This window comes from Perognathus longimembris, chromosome 7 (genome assembly GCF_023159225.1).
Source record: "Perognathus longimembris pacificus isolate PPM17 chromosome 7, ASM2315922v1, whole genome shotgun sequence".
Lineage (NCBI taxonomy): Eukaryota > Metazoa > Chordata > Mammalia > Rodentia > Heteromyidae > Perognathus > Perognathus longimembris.
The window spans coordinates 12,983,548-13,004,518 of NC_063167.1; the positions used below are offsets into that span (position 1 = coordinate 12,983,548).

Sequence of the window (20,971 nt, forward strand, 5' to 3'; positions counted from 1 at the left end):
AACCCCTAGACACAACCCTCACCCAAAGGAGGCTCGGCCAGGGGGAGAGCCCCGAGCTGCTGGCCTTGCCACCCTGCTCCCTGTGGCCGACAGCTTCCGCTCGCGGGCCTTGTTCCCTCCGCTCCAGTCTCCACAAAGAGCTAGAGGTCTGCTGCCGGGGCCGGGGGCCTGCATGGCGCCTTATCTGCTTCTACTGGGTGCTACCACCCTGACTGTGTCTGCCCTGGACACTGGTGAGTATGGGGGGCCTGGCTGGGCTCCCCGAGATGATGCCTTCCCCACACAGCTCCCCCAGTCAGCACTCACTCTGATGAGCTTGGACCCCTTGAGAGGAGGAGGCTGAGAAGCCCTATGCCTGGTCAGCTTGGCACCCCTAAGTCTATCCCAAACCCTTCTAGAAGGCTAGCCATCTGGGTCCCCGAAGAGCAAGAGGTCTTGGGGGTAAGCAGGGTGTGCTGCCCTGGGCTGGAAATGGAACCTGCCCACATGTGCGCTGGTCCCTGCGCTGCTTCCTGTCATTCTCTTTTGGTGTCAGTACTGGGGCTTGAACTCAGAGGCTGGTGTTCTTGCTTGTCTCTCCACTCGAGGCCAGTGTTCTACCATACTTCTACTTCTGGCTTTTTTGCTGCTTAATTGGAGATAAAGAGTCACCCAGACATTTCTGTGTCACATAAGGGTTCAGTGGACCTCTGCACCCCCATGCCAGTGATAGGCACCCAGGAAATGACAAGAGAATGAATGTGTGTCATGGCTTCCGGCCATGCTCCTCAGCTCTTGGCCTCTGAGCCGCTAGGATTATAGGTGCGTCTTCATGTCTCCCTCCACTCCTTCCATCAATTCTCCAAGATTTAAGGGGTCTTCTTCGGTAAAGGAGCTGGGGTGCGACTCAGTGGCAAAGCATCCTCGCAGTGCATGCCAGCTGCATGGATGGCTTCCTTCCTCAGTTCTGCCAGGAAAGGAAAGCAAACTGCAGTCCCATAGGAACCGTAACAGGCCCTTGCCCCTTAAGGGGCAATCACCACTGTGAACTTGAGATGACCTACCAGACGCTCGACAGAGTCTGACACATAAAGTTGCCTACCCTTACCCCACTAGCAAGGCAGCTTCTGGCTTTAGTAGAGTTTACAAATATGGGGAATACTTATATGTCCTCAGTCCCACAGAAGGATTCTCTTGGCTGTTGCTCAAGTACCCACTGGACCCGTGCCTTGCCCTAGAAAATGTATCTTCAATTCTTTTTTTTAAGTCACTCACAGGGCTTGAACTCAGGGCCTGGGCACTGTCTCTGAGCTCTTTTGCTCACTTCTAGTGTTCTACTGTTTTGAGCCACAGCACCACTTCTGATTTCCCAGTGGCTATTTGGAGAGGAGAGTTTCATGGGGACTTTTCTGACTGGCTGTCTTTGAACTGTGGTCCTCAGATCTCAGCTTCTTGAGTAGCTAGGATTATAGGCATGAGCCACTGGCACCTGGCTTGCCTTCTATTCTCTATCTTACAAAAATCACAGTAGGGAGTTTCAGTACTTATCTATTGTCTCAGTTCTTACAACAACCAACTACCAAAGCTAATCTGTGCTGTAAGAGACAGATACCAACCCAATGGTGCTTAAGCCACTAAGAGTGGATGTCTGCGATCCCTGAGGTGGTTAACTTGGCAGCTCAACCATGACAGCATTTCTCTGTACTGTTCACCACCTCATTCTTGCAAGGCAGTTGCTGCAGCTCCACAAACCACATCCTTAATCAACTGATTTCAGAAGCAGGAAGAAAAGGGAACTCTTTATCACATAGTTTCCCCATCCCCCCACAACATTTGATTGTTTTGCTTCTGATTAGTGTTACGGGTTCGAGGGAGGGGATTCCCCGTCTCTCCAAGAGTCCACCACTCAGAGACAGTCTCAAGCAAACAGATGGGTTTATTGGGGAAGCAAAAGGTGAACTGACCAGACAGGGACACAGCACAGACTCAGGGGCTGAAACTGCACCCCTAAAGAGGCTGGCTGACCGGCCAGGGTCACGGTGGCAGCTCCCGAGTCTGCACTGTGTCCCTGGTGGGTCAGCCTGCTTTTCACTGTCACAGTGGCAGCTCCTGAGAAGAAATGTTACAGGGCTCGAGGGAGGGGATTCCCGACCCTCCAAGAGTCCACCACTCAGAGACAGTCTCAAGCAAAAAGATGGGCTTATTGGGGAAGCAAAAAGCAAACTGACCGGCCAGGGACACAGCACAGACTCGGGAGCTGAAACTGTGGCCGTGAAAAAGAGCAGGCTGACCAGCCAGGGACACAGTGCAGACTCAGGAGCTGCCACCGTGACCCCGAGCAGCCCTCAAATTGGGGTTTATAAAGGTAAAAGCGTAGCACAGATGTAGGGGCTTGACACAAGGGCTTGAGCAATCAACAAACAAGCCATTTACAGAAGCAGAATTTTGGGGTCAGGTTGACCTAATCTACTCCCCCCAACATTTCCTACCATGTTTCTCTAGTCAAGATGGAGTCAGCTGTACTCCCTACAACAGTGGAAGCTATTCCTTGGAAATTCCCAGAAGACCTTTCTTTTAAGTCTCCCTAGTCAGAATTAGGTCACACATAAACAATCCCTAAACCTGACAAATAGAATTAGATGACAAGAAACAGGGAAAGGCAGTGAGCAGGCACCTTAATGTGTCTATCCCACCATTGGATGAGAGAATAGAAATTGCTGACATTTGGATAACCCATTAAATGCGGATTGCTGTCTGAAGCTGAGCTGGACAGGGCACACAATCTTTTAGTTGCAATTCTAACATCATGGGCTCCAAAAGGCAACATGTGTTCTTATTTATTGGCCACACTTGATCTGGACTGGCAGGAGGCTTGTTTTATTATCCTTTTGGGGCAGAGGCTGGGGGTGAACCCAGGGGCTGGTGGGTGCAAGGCAAGCCTGTGTCACTGTGTGGAAACCAAGTGAAGGGTGTAGGGGAACCCCCTTTTTGGAGTCCCTAGAAACATCAGGCTTAGACAAGGTAGTGGGCCTGGAGAGGGGCAAACCTAAGCTGAATAACAGGAGCCCAAAGCGGCTTGACCTAGAGCTGCTTGACCTTGGCAAAAGAAAGGAATGAGGAAGACCACTCAGTTTAGGGGAAGTTCCAAGGAAAGAAAGATTTAAGGCTAATTAAGACAGTCACACCCAGAAACAAGAATTGTATTGCTTTGATTGCTTTGTTCACAAGAGTTTACTAGAATAGTAATAACAAACAACCATCCTTCTGCTTCTGTATGTCTGCCTGCTTGTTTGGCCTAACTTGCCAGACCACCTGTGGGTGGTACTTGTGATATTTGCCTTTAAAAGCCCAGCCCTATTTGGCCCCTGTGTTGTTTGTCGCCATCCCAGTGGTGGCGAACAGACACTGTGCACAGCTAAATAAAGACCTCTAGTCCAATTGACTGAGTGATGGTGACTATTGTTGTGGGTTCGAGGCCCACCTGGGTATCCAGGATACAACAACTGGGTCCCACCTCGGCATGTTAATTGTCTCCATTACCTTTGTTGTAAGGTAGACAGTCGGCCAGATACAGAGAAGCTACATTTTGAGAGGTTGAATTGGGAGTCTTTATTAGAAGGCAGGTGGACTCCTGTCACAATGACCTGCAGCCCTGTTATCAAACAGAGCTATGGGGGCTGGGAATATGGCCTAGTGGCAAGAGTGCTTGCCTCGTATACATGAGGCCCTAGGTTCGATTCCCCAGCACCACATATACAGAAAATGGCCAGAAGTGGCGCTGTGGCTCAAGTGGCAGAGTGCTAGCCTTGAGCAAAAAAGAAGCCAGGGACAGTGCTCAGGCCCCGAGTTCACGGCCTAGAACTGGCCAAAAAAAGAAAACAGAGCTATGAGAGCAGGAGAGGAAAGAGCAGAGAAACAAAACCAGCAACCCAGATCAACCTCAATGGAAAGCTGAAGTGGGACGCCATGTTGACCGGAGGAGAGCCAAGAAAACTGTACACAGCACACAGGGCCTGGCATAATGGCGTCTGAGCTGGTCTCACCCTAAGATAGTCAGGTCAGGGGGCAGGGTCACTGAGAGTCTCCCAGGACTGACAGGTCCAGTAACCTATCATCCAAGTCCCCGCCCCTGCCTGTAGGGATTCAGGCATGCCCAACACCTGGGAGGTGGGACTTCCCCTTCCTCCACCATGAAGACAAGATGGTGCCAGTTAAACCCAATTCCCTATCCACCATGTGGCCAAGATGACCCTGGTTAGACCCAGCAAGCCCACTTCAACTTGAGGCCAGTGTTCATACCACTGCTCTGGAGGCAGAACGGTCACCGGCTCCATAGCAGTCGCCATGCATATCCAGTATGTGAGGTTTACTTAGGTAAACCGCTAAAAAGAACATTGCGGGGCTGGAGATATGGCCTAGTGGCAAGAGTGCCTGCTTCATATACATGAGGCCCTGGGTTCGATTCCCCAGCACCACATATACAGAAAATGGCCAGAAGTGGCGCTGTGGCTCAAGTGGCAGAGTGCTAGCCTTGAGCAAAAAGAAGCCAGGGACAGTGCTCAGGCCCTGAGTCCAAGCCCCAGGACTGGCCAAAAAAAAAAAAAAAAAAAAAAGAACACTGGGAGGTAGGCAGGCTGGAGAGAGAGCTTTTATTTCCTGAACTGCCTATCCCCCCACCCCCCACCCCCTGCATGTGATGGGGACCCACAGCCAAAGGGGTGGGCTGCTGTCTGGCCTGGGTTTATCCAGGGCAGGACCTGAAAGTGTGGCTAGGTGGGAGGAAGGCCAGATGTGGATGTGACCTTGAGAAGGGGAAGGTCACTGCCTGGGGTGTGCCTAGGTAAGGCTGATACTAGGCAGAGACTTAACCTGTTGTGCCAAGTCGCAAGACCACCCCCAAGAAGACCACCGAGATTCAGACACTCCGAAATGCAAAAGCAAGGCAAGGCTTTATTTAACGAGCTGCCAACTCGGGCCTCATCCTACCCACAGACACAGCAGAGGTTAAGAGGGAGCCCCGAGCTGTGATTACACAGGGCTTATAAAGGCAAAGAACAAGGTTACAACAATCAGCTGTGCAAGCAAGATTAGAACACAGGTACAAATCTGATTGGCTCAGGGTTCGATTCTAAAATGGGGTTCACGTGGTGGGGCCTGACTTCAAAGTCTGGCACCTCATTTCCCCCTTTTTCTTTTTGGTACCTTGGGAGCCAATCATGGCTCCATTCTGTCCATTTCAATGGCTTGCATGTCTAGGGGATGATATAGAGGTAAGGCATGGGCCAGTAAGGCCAAAAGTAGTATCCGAAAATAACTCTGGTCCCTCGGTTTTAAAGGGGGGCTGATGGGTGAAGATCATCCATCTTCTGTAATTTCTTCAGGCTGACCTTCAGGCGTTGACCTTACCTAGCCAGGAACCTATAACCTTAGTCTACTTTACCAAGGGACTGCAGGATTTACCTCACTTGAGTGAGCTGCCAAAATAACATTAACACTAGCCAGGGTAGTAAGGAAAGAAGGCAAAAAGAAAATTATAACAATATTCAGTCTAACTTTCTTTTCTTGAGGCGAAGGCGAAGCGGCTGAGTTGGGTGCTTGGAGACCTCCCATGTTCCACCACGGTAGTTGTCATCCAGGGCAAAGGGGTCAGCTGGCCTGGCGTGGAAGCAATGAACCCAAGTGGCGATGCCGTCTAGGGTTCCTTCCACCGTGGTTCTTAGGATTTCAGTCCCCTGGTCTGAATAAATGGGGGGTAGGGACAGAAGCAGAATCATATCTTTTAGAGTCCAATTCATTTTCTCTACCTGTCCTGCACTCTGGGGTCTATAAGCACAATGCAATTTCCAATCCGTCCCCAGTGCTGCAGCTATTCCCTGACTTACTTTTGAGACGAAAGCCTGTCCGTTGTCTGACCCAATGGTGGATGGGAAGCCATACCTGGGTAGGATTTCTTCCAGGATCTTCTTAGCCACTACATTCGCAGTCTCATGCTTTGTTGGATAGGCTTCAACCCATCCTGAAAAGGTGTCTACAAAAACTAGCAAATATTTGTAATTTCTGTGAAATCTACTTCCCAATACACACCTGGCCTATTCCCACAGAGGCGAGCTCCTTTAGTAATCTGTTGATTGGGGGCATTGGCAAGCTGACAGGCCTTTAACAGATCTCAATAAGGACACAATCTCAGATCTACAAGCTTTCTTTACTAAACAGATGTATGAGCTTAAAATTCTCACTGCCAGTCAGGGCTTTGAGTAAATGCGGGGGGTGAGATTTTAATCTATCCTCTCATTTGACAAACTTACCCTTACTAACCACTATCACAGATGACTGGTAAATTCCTGCCCAGTAGACAGACATGGGCATTGGAAAGGCATGCTTATGAACTATTCTTCTAGGACTTCCCGGCTTTAACTTTTGAAAGGCCAACAGTAGTGACTCTAGGATCTGACACCATCTCTGCCATCCAAGCAGTGGCTTACTGCCTCTGGATGCTCCATCACTTTTGTCCCAGGAGGAGTGACTTTCGACTTGGACTCAGGGCCTGAGTGCTGTCCCTCAGCTCTCCAGCTCAAGACTAGCACCGTACCACTTTTGAGCTCCACACCACTCCGTTCCCAGCACTCTTCTGGCTGATTAGAGACAAGTCTCTCACAGGGACCTTTCTTTGCCCGGCTGGCTTTGAACCGCAGATTCAGACCAATGAGTCTTATAAGGGGCCACTTTACTCCAATTATAAGCAACAAGGTGGTCCACACAGAAGTAGTTTTTAAGCATGCTCTCTTACCTGGAACTTATTAAGGGTCAGTATTAGATCTTGACAAACTTGTAGGAATCACCTGTGCTTCTCTGTGGGCCTGCTGGAAACTGTTACAAAAAACCTACAAAGAAGCTGGAATGGCAATTAAACATTTTGGTAGCCATAATTCTCCTTTTCTCACTTTGCAATAATTATTTAGGACAATTTTACTTCCAAATTTCTTATCTAGAAATGTATTCTTGATTTCCAAAGCCTTTCTAACACTAACACAACACTTTAGCTTTTATCTGCATCGGAAAAACTGAAGCTCACAGGCATTCTGAAACCAGGTGCCGCCCTTTGCTTACGGGCTGCTTGTTTCAAAAGAGCCTCTTTTTTTTTTTTTTTCTTCAGTCCCAGTTACTGCATGGCATGAAGACCTTTGAATTTAAACTTAGTTTTGCATCATACTGCAGTCTTGAACATGTTCACACTCACACATGCACACACATACATTTTCAAAAGATCTTAAAGCGCGCTGAATAAGCATTGGCCGTACATTTTCAAGTCCAGGGGAGTGGAAGGAACGTTCCCCATCATCCGTTTGTCAGTCAGGCACAGTGCAAGAAAGAAACACAAAAATGAGCTATCTCCTTAACCTCCCTCCAGTGAGCTAGGATCAAGTCTAGGGGGCTAGATGGAGGTCCTCAAGATAGAACGTTATCCATAGCTCTGATCAGATGTTCAGTCCAAAAGGCTACAAAAAACAAAACAATTAATACAAAAGGAGGAAAACACACAGGCCTGAGAACAAGAAAAGCTACGAGTTGGAGATCTCCCAAGCTGGCCCACAACCTCCTACAAGGGTGCAGAAGGAATGGATCCGAGTTGGCTCACAACCTCCTGCAAGAAGGAGTGGACCCGAGTTGGCCCACAACCTCCTGCCAGATAAGCAGAAGAAGCAGACCCAAGTACAAGGTGGGCGGGTTGAGTCTCGTTTAGGAGGCCCTCCTGGTCAGTTCCAGCCAAAAACCAAACTGACTCGCGCCCTACAAGTATAAGCAAAAGCAAAACAGACAGACAAATTACAGGACAAGACAAATGAACAGCGCTGTTTTCTTACCTTCGGAGTCTGGGATCTCGGGGTCTCTGGGGCTATCCCGAACGAGCCCCCAAATGTTGTGCCAAGTCGCAAGACCACCCCCAAGAAGACCACCGAGATTCAGACACTCCGAAATGCAAAAGCAAGGCAAGGCTTTATTTAACGAGCTGCCAACTCGGGCCTCGTCCTACCCACCAACACAGCGGAGGTTAGGAGGAAGCCCCGAGCTGTGATTACACAGGGCTTATAAAGGCAAAGAACAAGGTTACAACAATCAGCTGTGCAAGCAAGATTAGAACACAGGTACAAATCTGATTGGCTCAGGGTTCGATTCTAAAATGGGGTTCACGTGGTGGGGCCTGACTTCAAAGTCTGGCACCTCAAACCAAGAGGAGGGAGGAGTCTGTGTGGGACTTCTGGCAGAGGAGACACTGAACTTCTGAATGTCATATTATCTGCCTAAAACCTGGAAAACAGCTGGGCATGGGGGTCTCACGCCTGTAATCCTAGCTACTCTGGACTGTGAGACTCTTAGCTGCAATTAACCACCAAAACAATCTCAAACAAACTGTGGAAAATTCTTCAGCTTCCCAGGGCTTACAGATGAAGGACTGTGGGCTTGAATTGGGTCACTCAGTCCTCATTAATATTCCCAGTTTACCAGGCACTTGAGGCTCACACCTGTAGTCCAAGCTTCTGGAAGGCCCAGATCTGAAGCCTGGAAGTATGAGGCCAGCCATCTTCAGCAGAAAAGTCTGCAAGGCTCCATCTCCAATTAGCCAACAAAAAGCTGGGATGGAGGCATGGCGCAAGTAGAATGATTTCTGGGTCTGCTTAGTCCCCATTTTCCCAATGATGAGGTAGGTAGAGCGAGCTGGGCGCAGGCAAGTCCGGACTGCGGTGTCTGTGCCCCTGACCCACGCGTGTGTGCTTCCCACTGCAGCCGACCTGGAGGAGCGATGTGGCCACACGTGGCGCGGAGACGGGCTGCTGCTGCGCTCCCACGCCGCGTCCCGCCGCTTCTACTTCGTGGCCCCAGACACGGACTGCTGGCTGTGGATGCAGGCAGCCACCCCAGAGGATAGGATTCGCTTCCAGTTCCACTTCTTCCTGGTCTACAGCCTGATGAAGCCCGGGGCCTGGGAGCCCCCAGCGCCCGCGGATCCCTGCGCCCCCGGCTCTTACCTGCAGTTTTACGAGGGTCACCCAGGGGCACCTCGCCTCCTGGGGACCCCGCTGTGCGGCCTGACCATCCCCGCCCCGGTGACCTCCTCTGGCCCCTTCCTTGGCTTGCGCCTGGTCACCAGAGGCCGCCAGCCCCGCGTGGACTTCGTGGGTGCCATCACCTCTTTCCGTCTGGGTGGGTCAGAGCTGAAGGTCATGTGGGGCTGGGGGGGGGGCGGGGAGGGAGGGACCCGACCCTGTGGACCCAGGGAGGTGGAGAAGCGCAAGTCCTATCAGGAAAGGAGGCACACACATGCACACGCGTGCACAGTCACATAGCTGCATGCTTCGCACCAACATACCCACACAACTCCCCTTGTACACTCAACCTCACACTGCATGCTTAAACCTGTGTCACATCATAGATGCCTCATGCACACACATCTCCTTTTACACGTACTCAATGCTTGCACACTCGTGTTTGTACATGGGCTCCGCTGGCTCCTCTCCTGCCAGCCTGTCAGAGGTGTGCAGAAAGGTAAAGTTAGAACAGAGAACCTGTTAGACAGCCATAAGGCCAGAGGATTGCAAGTGCTGAGGTCAGCTTTGGCAGTTAGCAAACCCTGCATCAAAACTGAAAATACAGCCAGGCGCCAGTGGATCACGCCTGTCATCCTAGCTACTCAAGAGGCCGAGATCTGAGGATCGCAGTTTGAAGCCAGCCTGGGCAGTGAAGTTTGTGAGACTCTTATCTCCAACTAACCACCAAAAAGCCAGAAGTGGAGCTGTGGTAGAGAACTAGCCTTGAAGCAAAAGAGCTCAGGGACAGTGTCCAGGCCCTGAGTTCAAGCTCCAGGATGGGCACCAAAAGACAAAACAAACAAAAAAGTTAGGGTGGGGTGTAGCTCAAGTGGTAGAACACTAGTGGGACATGAGAATTTGAGAGGCTCCGTGTTCAATCCCTAGCACTGGAGGAGGAAGAGATCCAGATAGCCATGAATTGTAAGAACGACCTGGTTTATACCAGAAATGGTCATCCTGGACTGGTAATGCCAGTTTATCAAGCTTCAGGCCTGCCCCGTGCCTGGCAATTCAGTCTTGGTCCCCAGCTTGCGGCTGCAGGCTGAGCCGCTGCCATGTTCCTGCCCAGGACTTCTTCCATTTGTAGACACAGAGGATGGGGCTTTTGTGCTGAGTCCTGCTGCTCCAGCCCTGGTCCAGCTTCCGCCCCATGGGCTCCAGAATTGCTACCGGATGGTGATTCCACAGCCCTTCAGAGTTTCATTCCCACTGCGGGAGCAGAGCAGGAGCGTGCGCAGTCCAGACAAGCAACACCACACGCCCAGAGAACCAGACCTTGACATTGGCCTCATTTGTCTCCTTCCTCCCTGGAGTCCTGCACGCCTGATTTGTGGATTTGTGACTCCTTTCCCTAGTGGAGTCTCTGGCTCTGAGATAAGCAATTTGAAATGTGTACCCTAGAGCCTTAAGGCCAGGATTCATAGTCCTTGGGGGGTCCCCATTTCTGGGGACTAAGGTATCAAAGTTCCTGTCATGTTCAGTTGGTTCCCAAACAGCCTTCACTAGCCAATGGAAAGCCGGCAGTGTGCCCCTCCCTCCCTCCTTTCCTCCCTGACAACAGCTGTCAATCACTGCAGCTGCTCAGCCTGCAGCAGGACTGGCTTGAATGAGGAACAGCTCCTTCCACTCCCTCCTGCTGGCTCACCTGGGCTAACCTTCCTGAGTGTGCCCACATGCTGCTGCATTTCCCTCCTAGACATCCGCTCTGTCACTGTCACCCACAGTCCTTCCCTACAGCATTCTCTGTTTCCTTCCTTCCTTCCTTCCTTCCTTCCTTCCTTCCTTCCTTCCTTCCTTCCTTCCTTCCTTCCTTCCTCCCTCCCTCCCTCCCTTCCTTCCTTCCTTCCTTCCTCCCTCCCTTGCTTCTTTTCTTCTTGCTTGCCAGTCCTGGGCCTTGAACTCTGGGCCTGAGCACTGTCCCTGGCTTCTTATGCTCAAGGATAGCACTCTACCACTTGAGCCACAGTGCCACTTCTGGCTTTTTCTGTATATGTGGTGCTGAGGAATTGAACCCAGGGCTTTATGCATGCTAGGCAAGTACTCTACCACTAGGCCATATTCCCAGCCCTGAGCATTCACTTTCATTCACACACAAGGTAGTGGCAGCAGAACAATGGTGGGATATTAAGATGTTAGTCTAGGTATAGCTAGATCCAGGAGTTTAAGCAGTGTCCCCTGGGTTCTGTCCCTCTGTTCCTTCTATTTTTGCCCTGTGGGGACCTATTTGGCTTCTGTCACAGGCAGATCCTCCTCTTACTTCATTGCCCAATCTCCCTGCAGTTTCAAGCCTACTGTTACCCTCACACTGCCATTTTAATATGACAGAGTGAATAGGCCATGGTCCTGGGGTTGAATCTGATGGTTTCCGTGAGCTATGTTATCCATTTCTGTGGCCAAGAAATGAAGTGTTCTGACTGGTGGGGTCTAGATTCCCTGCCAGTGGGACCTGTAGTACAAAGCCCTCCACCCCTCTGAGCTAGGTCTTGCCCACAGCATGGGCTTGCGTGAGGGTAAGCTATCCTGCTTAGCGGATACCATGCATTGAGTCATACCATTATTTTACTGTGGGCATAGTCACTCATTAGAAAACATTAAGTGAGGGGCTGGGAATGTGGTTTAGTGGTAGAGTGCTTGCCTAGCATACACAAAGCCCTGGGTTCAATTCCTCAGCACCACATAAACAGAAAAAGCCAGAAGTGGCACTGTGGCTCAAGTGGTAGACTGCTAGTCTTGAGCAAAAAGAAGCCAGGGACAGTGCTCAGGCCCTGAGTCCAGGCCCCAGGACTGGTAAAAAAGAAAAGATTAACTGAACACCAGCTAGGTGCCAGGAGTTCTCCTTGGCTCTGAGGACACAGCAGTGAACAAAAAAGAGGCCCCTGCCTTCTTGGATCACCACGTAGGGAAGCACAGTATGGGGCGAAGAAACAAGGAGTCGGAGTCAGTACGGGAAGGGAGCAAGCCCAGCAGAAATATGGGCAGGAGAGATCAGGTGGAGTTGATGGCAGGTGCAAGGCCAGGAGCAAGGGCCTTCCAGGAGTACTCAGGACACTGAGGGACACACACATGTATGTGTACGTACTGCAGACCCACAGTCATGCCAGTTGGTGCCAGCTTGTATTGATGAGCACAGGCTCCTCCCGAGCCAGCCTGCCTCTGACTTAGACACAAGCTGTGCGGCCCCCAGTCAGGTAACCTAACCTTTTTGTGTTTGTCTTCTTTTATTTTTGCCTGTCCTGGGGCTAGAACTCAGGGCCTGAGTGCTGTCCCAGAGCCTCTTTGTGCTCAAGGCTAGCGCTCTACCACTTGAGCCACAGCGCCACTTCCACCTTTTTTTGAGTAGTTTATTGGAGATGAATCTCATGGGGACTCTTGTGCTTCGAACCAAGATCCGTAGACCTCAGCCTCCTGAGTAGTTAGGATTACAGGCGTGAGCCACCAGCGCCTGGCTCCAGTCTTATTTCTTTTTTTTTTTTGGTCAGTCCTGGGCCTTGAACTCAGGGCCTGAGCACTGTCCCTGGCTTCCATTTGCTCAAGGCTAGCACTCTAGCACTCCACCACTTGAGCCACAGCGCCACTTCTGGCTGTTTTCTGTATATGTGGTGCTGGGGAATTGAACCCAGGGCCTCATGTATATGAGGCAAGCTCTCTTGCCACTAGGCCATATTCCCAGCCCTCCAGTCTTATTTCTAACTCAGGGTTTATAACACTATTCGGCCTGTGAGGACGTAGTGAGCTGGCACAGAGAAGGATCAGAAAAGGAGAAGTGATCTGAGCTGCCACATCTCTGTGTCAACATCGTGTCCCACGTCCTTGTGATCATTGTCCTCTTCTCCCAGAAACACTTGCCATGCACACCTGTCACACTTCTGCACACTAGTGTGGGCACACAGCTCTCTCCTGATCATGCCTCTCCTACTATGGGCCCCAACCCTGTGGCTGGTGTCATCTCGGGGCTTCTCCTTCCTCTCCCAGGGTCTTGCGGCCCCTACTTCCGCTGTCGGAACGGGAGGTGCATCCCTCCGAGCCTGCTGTGTGATGTGTGGGACGTGGACAACTGTGGCGATGGCAGTGACCAGGACCCCTGGCCGCCAGCCAGCTGTAGAGGTGGGTGATGGATGAGGCCTGGGCCCCGGGGAGCCTGGTCCTCCTTCCCTTCCCTAGGGCCGGGCTCCAGTGGAGAGGTAGGTGGGTGGGTGCAGCGGGAGGGAGGCTGAGGGCAGCAGGGGGAGTCAGGTCCCACCAAGGTCCCCAGGGGCTAGTACGCTGCGCCAGATCTAGTCCTCCTGTTTCTGAGGGATGGTTCAGTGCTGGAAGATTTTCCTAAATGAGGCCAGGCCCAGAGGCCCGGGCCATCAAAGGGGAAGAGGCTTCTATGAACCCGGCCTGGGGCTGCCTCGGTTCTGCCTGACATGTCTGAGCCCAAGTCCCATGCTACCATGCTCGAGAGAACCGAAAACCCACACATTCAGCCAGACTCCCATGATTTATTGGGGCTTGAACTCAGGGCCTGGGTATTGCCCTTTAGCTTTTTCACTCAAGGCTGCCTCCAATGACTGTAAGCCATGATCCTCAGATCTCAGCCTCCTGAGTAGCTAGGATTACAGGTGTGAGCCACCTGCGCCTGGCTTTGCTGCTTGTTTTTGAGTTAGGGTCTGGAGAATTTCCCTTCCTGGTCTGGCCTTGAACCTTGATCCTTCAGCTCTCAGCCTCCCGAGTAGCTAGGGTAACAGGTGTGAGCTACAGGTTTCAGCTCCTTTTGCCTTTTATAGACTTTGAGAAAAGTTGTAAATTTACAAAATACTAAGAAAATAGTTCACACAATTGCCCAAGAGTTTCGCCTATTGCTAATGTCTTATATTACTGGGACACATTTGTTTTGATTAACTGAGCAACAGTGATACATTGTTATTAAAGTCAGGGTTTCCTACTTTGTACCTAATATCCTTCCTGTCCTGGGACTCTGGTTAGGAGTTAGCCCTCTCCTCCCTTCAGCTTCTCCAGCAGCAAGTTTCATACAAACAACTTTGACAGCTGGTGACTTTGCCCCTAGGCTGAGTTTAGCTTTCTCCATTTCTTTTCTTTTCCTTCTTTCTTTCCCACCCCTCCCTCCTTCCCTCCCTCTCTCCCTTCCTGTCAGTTGTGGGGCTTGAACTCAGGGCCTGGGTGCTGTCCCTGAGCTTTTTCACTCAAGGCTCGTATCACTTGAGTCATAGCTCCATTTCTGGTTTTGTGAGGGTTCATTGGAGATCAAGAGTCTCATAGACTTTCCTGCCCGGGCTGGCTTCGAAGCACGATTTCCAGATCTCAGTGTCCTGAGTAGCTAGGATTACAGGTGTGAGCCCCAGGCTCTGGGCCACCTTTTCTTTCTTGCCATGTTTCTCTGCACTGTACTCTTTGGAATTCGCTATGTGCTGCTCACACTTGAGTGGGAAGTTAGGCTTTCCTGGGCTGGAGCCTTCCAATACATAAGCCCTCACAGAAAGGAAAGCCTCCCAAGGGGCTCACATGCCCCTGCCACCAGTCCTCCTCCATGCTGACCACGCCCCTCCAGCTCGCTCCTCCCCTCCCAGCCCCGCCCCTTCCATTTGCCCTCAGCTTCTCCACACAGCCTCTACGGGCGCCTCCCACACGCCAGCCTTTTGGCCTTTGCCTTTTCCTCCACCTCTCAGAGGGGATGGGTGGATGGAATTACCTCTCAGGTCTTAGCTTACCTTTTATTCTCTCTGCAGGTTTTCCTTTATGTAAAAGTGGAAACTCTGTGTCCACCTACAGAGGAGTGCAGAAAGAAAATGTGGCCTATTCATAAGATGGAATATTAATTACCCATACATGCCGCACCCCAAATCAAGTTGAGTGAAGTCAGCCAGACACAGAAGGGCAAATACCATATGACCAACAGCAGGGTCCTAGAGTAGCCAGATTCATCAAGTAAAACCATGATTGCCCAGAGCAGGGTTTAGGAATTTAGTGTTAAATGCTTGTGCAGTGTATGAGGAGAGAAAAATGGGGAAAATTCTGAAGACGAGCTGAATGCAGTGGTTCACACCTGTAATCTCAGCTACTTACTTAGAAGGCTTCCATCAGGATTTCTTGTGGGTTTTTTTTTTTTTTTTTTTTTTTTTTTTGGCCAGTCCTGGGGCTTGGACTCAGGGCCTGAGCACTGTCCCTGGCTTCTTTTTGCTCAAGGCTAGCACTCTACCACTTGAGCCACAGTGCCACTTCTGGCCGTTTTCTGTATATGTGGTACTGGGGAATCGAACCCAGGGCCTCATGTATATGAGGCAAGCACTCTTGCCACTAGGCCATATCCCCAGCCCCATCAGGATTTCTTGGATTCAAGAAAATGTTAGTGGGGCTCGGGATATGGCCTAGTGGCAAGAGCGCTACCCTCATATACATGAGGCCCTGGGTTCGATTCCCCAGTACCACATATACAGAAAACGGCCAGAAGTGGCGCTGTGGCTCAAGTGGCAGAGTGCTAGCCTTGAGCAAAAAGAAGCCAGGGACAGTGCTCAGGGCCTGAGTTCAAGCCCCAGGACTGGCCAAAAAAAAAAAAAAAAAGAAAATGTTAGTGAGTCCCCATCTGTGTGTGGCAAGGTGTGTGGCTCAAGTTTAGGGAACTTGCTTAGTTCAAGGCCCTGAATGTACTTTATACTATGAGACTATACACACTAAGTGGTTTCCTACAATTAAAAAAAACAAACCACACAACAAAAAACAACCCACCAGGTAGCAGTGACTCAGACCTGTAATCCTAGCTACTCAGGAGGCTGAGATCTCATTATGGTTCAAAGCCAGGCGAGGCAAGTGCCTGCTTATCTGTAATTAACCACTAAAGAGCCAGATGTAGAGTGGTGGCTCAAGTAGTAAGTGCCGGTCTTAAGTGACAAACCCTAAGGGACAATGCCTAGGTCCTGAGTTCAAGCTCTAGGATAGCACAAGAAAAACAAAACACACAACCCATCCCTAGCCACCATGCCCTGCCCTGTCCCTTAGCCCTGCCGGAGCACTTACCGCATGTTTGTCTGCGTTCCCACACTACCCTGTCTATTTCACTTCCTGGTTGTGTTTCCCAGGTTCTACAGCAATGAGTGGGAGGCGGTGGATACTACAGAATTATTAGTCAAACAAGCAAAGTGCAAACTAACCTTGTCAATACCGTCAGGACCCAGCACCTGTCTGTGTGTGCAACCTTCTTGCAGAGAAGAAACTCTATTTCTAGACTATGAGTTTCTTTTTTTTTTTTTTTTTTGCCAGTCCTGGGCCTTGGACTCAGGGCCTGAGTACTGTCTCTGGCTTCTTTTTGCTCAAGGTTAGCACTCTGCCACTTGAGTCACAGCGCCACTTCTGGCCATTTTCTGTATATGTGGTGCTGGGGAATCGAACCCAGGGCTTCAAGTATACGAGGCAAGCGCTCTTGCCACTAGGCCATATCCCCAGCCCTAGACTATGAGTTTCTGTCCTTTCGTTTCCAGCGGTGTGACCTTGACAACAAACTCAACCTCTCTGCCCCTCCCTTCCCTTCTGTGCATAAGGAAAGAGGACACTGAGAAGTGGAGAGGTTTTCAGAGGATTAAATGAAAAATAGGAGGGCAGGGCTGTGTGCCACTCGCGTTGCTGCCCACTGCAGGTCCTTCTGTGACATCCAACCAGACCGGAAGCATGGCAGACGCCACCTCCGGGCCCCAGCAGCCTCTCTCCCAGACCACGAGGACAGCCATCCCCATCCACACTGCAGCCGGGAGCAGCCCCCTGGCCGGCCGGGACACCACTCAGCAGGACATGGCTTTGCAAGGTGGGGCCCTTCCACCAACATCTCACTTGTCCCTGTCTGGGAGGTGGGCCCGGGCAGCAGCCCCAGCCTGAGTGGACTCTTTCCTCTTGCAGGCCCCTGGCTCTCGGGTGTGGTTCTGGCCTCCTTGCTGCTCCTGGCCTCTGTGGGTCTCCTCACTGGCCTCCTTTGCTGCTGCTGCTCCCCGGGCGGAGCAGCCTGGGCCCCTGGGGCCCTTGGCCTCTGCCTCAGAGGTGGCACAGCCTGCCACATCTGCTCCCGCTGTCCTGGCCGGGTCACCCCTGGGAGGATGCAGCCACACCAGCCGACCTCCCAGCACCGGGGAGACCGTCCCTAGAGAGGACGGCGTGGGCGCTGAGGTCAGGCGGCCTGGCTAGCTGGCTGACCCTGGACAGGCCACTCGGTTCTCTCAGCCTTTTCCTGCGCCAAGTCCCACCTTCCAGGCTGAGGTAGCGAGGACCTGGTCCTCAGAACCCCATTGTGCAGCGAGTGAGGCGGGGTGGAGGGCCGGTGGCCATCAGGAAAGGGCATGACCTTCTGGCCCGGGGCAGGGACCGGGCTGCCCTCCTTCCAGGCTTCTATGGCCCTGCTCTGCCCCACCCACTGGCTGCAGGCAAAGACAACAGACCCCTGGCGGGGATAGCACCGTTTATTAAGAAAAATCAAGACAAAGACCACAGGAGGGTCCCTTCTAGGGCCCGAGGCCAGGCACCCCAATGCCAGGCACCCCAATGCCAGAGTCTGGGGCCGCTTTTCTAGGGTCTTCCGGCTCCCAGATGGGCGGGGCTGTCATGTCCCCTCCTTTCCCCACCAAGGCTCTGTCTTCCTGGCCCCTCCCCCCCACATCCTGGGCCTTCACCTCCAGAAGATGGGGAGTGTGGCTTGGCATGGCGGGGGGCGCTGGGCTCTGCCTTGGCAGCTCTGGTTACAGGCTGGAGGGGTTTCCCTTGCAGCCCCTGGGGATGGGGCCCTGGGTCGTGTGTGGGGTAGTGGAATGCAGGCTGGGTGGAGGGAGGCTGCTGGAGTGGGGGAGGGGCCGGGCCTGGTGGGGGCAGGGGAGCTGCCTTCTGCTTGGCAGTGGGCACGGTGAGCATCCTAGCCACTGCGACACACCCCCTCCAGGTAGCTGGTAAGTCACCAGGTGGTAAACTGAGGCCGGCTCTCACAGGAACGAGGACTTCCCATGGCTGCAAAAATAGGCAGCCCAGCCTAATAATGGGGGGGGCTCTGTCTGAGCGAGAGGAGTGAGGTGAGTTCTGGGTCCATCTGGCCACCATGCCTGACTCCGGAGTCTGGTGGCCCACCACTCCTATCCCGTCTGCCCTGCCCTGTAGCCTGGGGGCTTTGGCACGTGTGGAGGACGTGGCATGCCCACCCTCCAGTCCAGCCCAGGGCGTAGCAGCAAAGCGTGGCATTGCCTCAGTTCCTTACAAAAGTCATAATAATATTAATAATAATATAGTCGACAATGATGGGCTGGGCGCTGCCCGGGAGTCCATGGGGGGGTAGGCGGGTGCCTACGAGGGGCAGGGGCGCGTGTTGGCCCCTGCCTGGGCGAGGTGCTGCAGGTCCAGGGGCTGTGGGGGTGGCGCGGCGGGCCTGGCCAAGTGCAGCACCAAGTTCTTGATGCAGCCGGTGATGCCTGAGGAGAACCTGCCCGCCGTCAGCTTGGCCACATCCGGGGCTCCGCCTGTGGAGGGAGCACACGGGCCCTCAGCTGTGTGAGCCCAGGAGGCCAGGTCTGCGGGGGCTCTGGCTTCCACCCCGGCCAGCCCAGACTCACCGATATAGATGCTGTCCTTTGTGTTCACTGCCACATTAGTGCCTGGGGACTGGCCGCTGACCAACTCTTCACCGTCCACCTGGATGGAGCCTCTCCGGCCCTTTCTGCAGTGGAACTGGGTCAGGCCCCTCACCCCAAACTCCCAGAACACCCAGAATTCCATCCCTTTGGGGTCAGGACTTCAGAGCAGACATGTACCCTGCTGAGTGCCTTCTCTTCTCACTAGATAAGAGATTTGGCCCCACAACTCCCAACCCCTTAGGTTTTCAAACTCCTGGGCATTCATTCGATAGACTACAAACCAGGCTACACTAAAGCTACCAGCACAACCATGTTCATTGCAGTACTGTTTACCACCACTAAGCTATGGAACCAACTCAGATGCCCCTGGGTGGATGAATGGATCAAGAAAATGTGATATATATATACACACACACACACATACATACACATACACACACACACACACAACGGAACTCTACACAACTATCAGGAATAATGATAATGTACCATTTGTAAGGAAATGGAAAGATTTGGAAAAATCTGTACTAAGAACAGTAAGCCAGACACAAAGAAACAGGCTGCACGGTTTCCCTCATTTGCGGTAACTAGAACGTGCCTATAAATCTGCAAGTAAGGATCCTACTGTCTCCACCTGGAGGGCTGGGGTCAGGGGTGTGGCCCCTGGAATTCCCTATGGCCTGACCCTCAGTGTAGTCACCATAGTGTAGCGGGCACAATGGCACAATCACTGACTAGCTCTCCTCCCACACCAGCTTCACCTTCTTTCTCTGAGCACAGTGTTTCCTCCCTGTGCATGTGGGGGTGGGGTGGTGGTATTGTGCCCTTAGCCCTTTCAGGCCCTTTCCCCCATGCCTGACTGGCTCGCTTACCTCAGTGCTGTCACCCGATGCCATTCACCGTCATTGATGGGGTCCTCGGAGACAAGGTGGGCTTCCCCGCTCCCCAGCTCATAGCTACAGAAACAGAGGCCCATGAGGGTGTAAGCTGCGCAGGACTGGGGTGCAGGTAGAGGAGGAGGGAGGTGGTATATGGCTGGAGTGCTGGCAGTGGCAGCTTCCCATGAGAGGAGCAAGGGAAGGGAGAAGAGGGGCCAAGACGCACCTGAAGACAAGGTGCCCGTCCTTTAGCCCGAGGCTGATGAAGTCCTTGCTGTGACCGGGTTCTGCCACCTCCTGCCAAGGAAGGACAGGTTCTCTAGGGCCCCTAGCCTGCACAGCTGAGCCCCCACAAAGGGCTACAGCTTCTACCTTCCTCTCCCACCACTGCCCTGGTGACCAAGAAGCTCATCTCCTGCCCCAGGAACCCTGAGATCCTGGGCCAGAAGCCCACTCACCACGCCCTGCCACAGCAGGAGGCCATTGGCACTGCTGGTCCGGAGCTCCAACTCAATGGTCTCAGGGGCTTCAGGTAGGCTGTGGGGAGCCGGGGGTGAGGAGATGGAAGTCTCCATTCCCATCCTCCACCCTGGGCCCGCAGACTCTCCCACCTAACCCGCGTCTCACCTCCGGGAGAAGACGCCACCGTGGAGGGAGAGGAAGCCGCCATCATGGAAGTAGGCACCATACTGCCCGGGGGCATCTGCAGGAGGGTGAGGTGCTGAGCCACCTGCTTGCCTGTGGCAGGTGTCGTCCCGAGTCAGTTCCCCAGCCTCTCTCCACCCCACTGAGGGACTCCAGGAACATGGCTCTGTGTTCACTCTCTGTCACTGACAGCGGTGGTTCCTTGGAGTCTAGGGATGGCAGCTGAGGCCCTAGGACTCCGTCACTGATAGCTGCTTATCACAGGGCAGTAACTACAAGTCCTTCCAAACACTGTCTGTGATTATGACTGTTTGGAAATTGCAATAATGATGACTATCACTGCCTCAACTTGTTATTTAATGTGCGAATAAAGAGACATACGTATTTCAAATCTAAAAAAACCACCTTTTTTTGGAGGGTTGTACTGGGGTTTGAATTTGAGGCTTCATGCTAGGCAGGTTCTTCTAGACCCGAGCCACACCTCCAGCCCTGTTTGTGGCTGGTTATTTTTGCCATACAGTCTCCCTTCCTGTCGTAGTGTACCCCTGGACCCACACCTATATTTCTTAGGCTTTTCAACATGGCTAGGATGATAGGCATATGCCGCCACGTCCTTCTCAGTAGAAACTTTTCTACCTGGACTGGCTTCAAATCAGGACCTTCCAATCTCAGCCTCCAAACCAGATAAAAATATAGGTGTGAGCAACTGGTACCAAGTTTATATATAAAAACAACCTTAGACTTCCCAACCTTTGTTTTCCCTAAAGTGTTACTTCAGGCATTCCAG

The 20,971-nt window shown here is 52.3% G+C and overlaps 2 protein-coding genes across 5 annotated transcripts in view; one reads left to right on the top strand and one right to left on the bottom strand.

The window, feature by feature from the left end:
* Nucleotides 1–172: 172 nt before the first annotated feature.
* Nucleotides 173–17,194, top strand: Ldlrad2 (low density lipoprotein receptor class A domain containing 2). The gene is made up of 5 exons (XM_048352096.1): nucleotides 173–233; nucleotides 8,764–9,180; nucleotides 13,038–13,169; nucleotides 16,696–16,860; nucleotides 16,953–17,194. The coding sequence occupies exons 1-5, from the start codon at nucleotides 173–175 to the stop codon at nucleotides 17,192–17,194; spliced, it is 1,017 nt and encodes a 338-aa protein (XP_048208053.1).
* A 294-nt stretch (nucleotides 17,195–17,488) lies between these two features.
* Nucleotides 17,489–20,971, bottom strand: part of Hspg2 (heparan sulfate proteoglycan 2) — a 100,031-nt gene continuing 96,548 nt past the window's right edge. For all 4 annotated transcript variants that reach the window (XM_048350450.1, XM_048350449.1, XM_048350451.1 and 1 more), the window contains 6 exons: nucleotides 20,167–20,242; nucleotides 19,998–20,076; nucleotides 19,766–19,836; nucleotides 19,534–19,617; nucleotides 18,641–18,744; nucleotides 17,489–18,547 (listed from right to left, as the gene is read on the bottom strand). In XM_048350450.1, the coding sequence (XP_048206407.1) occupies nucleotides 18,375–18,547; nucleotides 18,641–18,744; nucleotides 19,534–19,617; nucleotides 19,766–19,836; nucleotides 19,998–20,076; nucleotides 20,167–20,242 (587 nt within the window). In that variant the 3' untranslated portion in view covers nucleotides 17,489–18,374. The remainder of the gene's footprint in view (nucleotides 18,548–18,640; nucleotides 18,745–19,533; nucleotides 19,618–19,765; nucleotides 19,837–19,997; nucleotides 20,077–20,166; nucleotides 20,243–20,971) is intronic.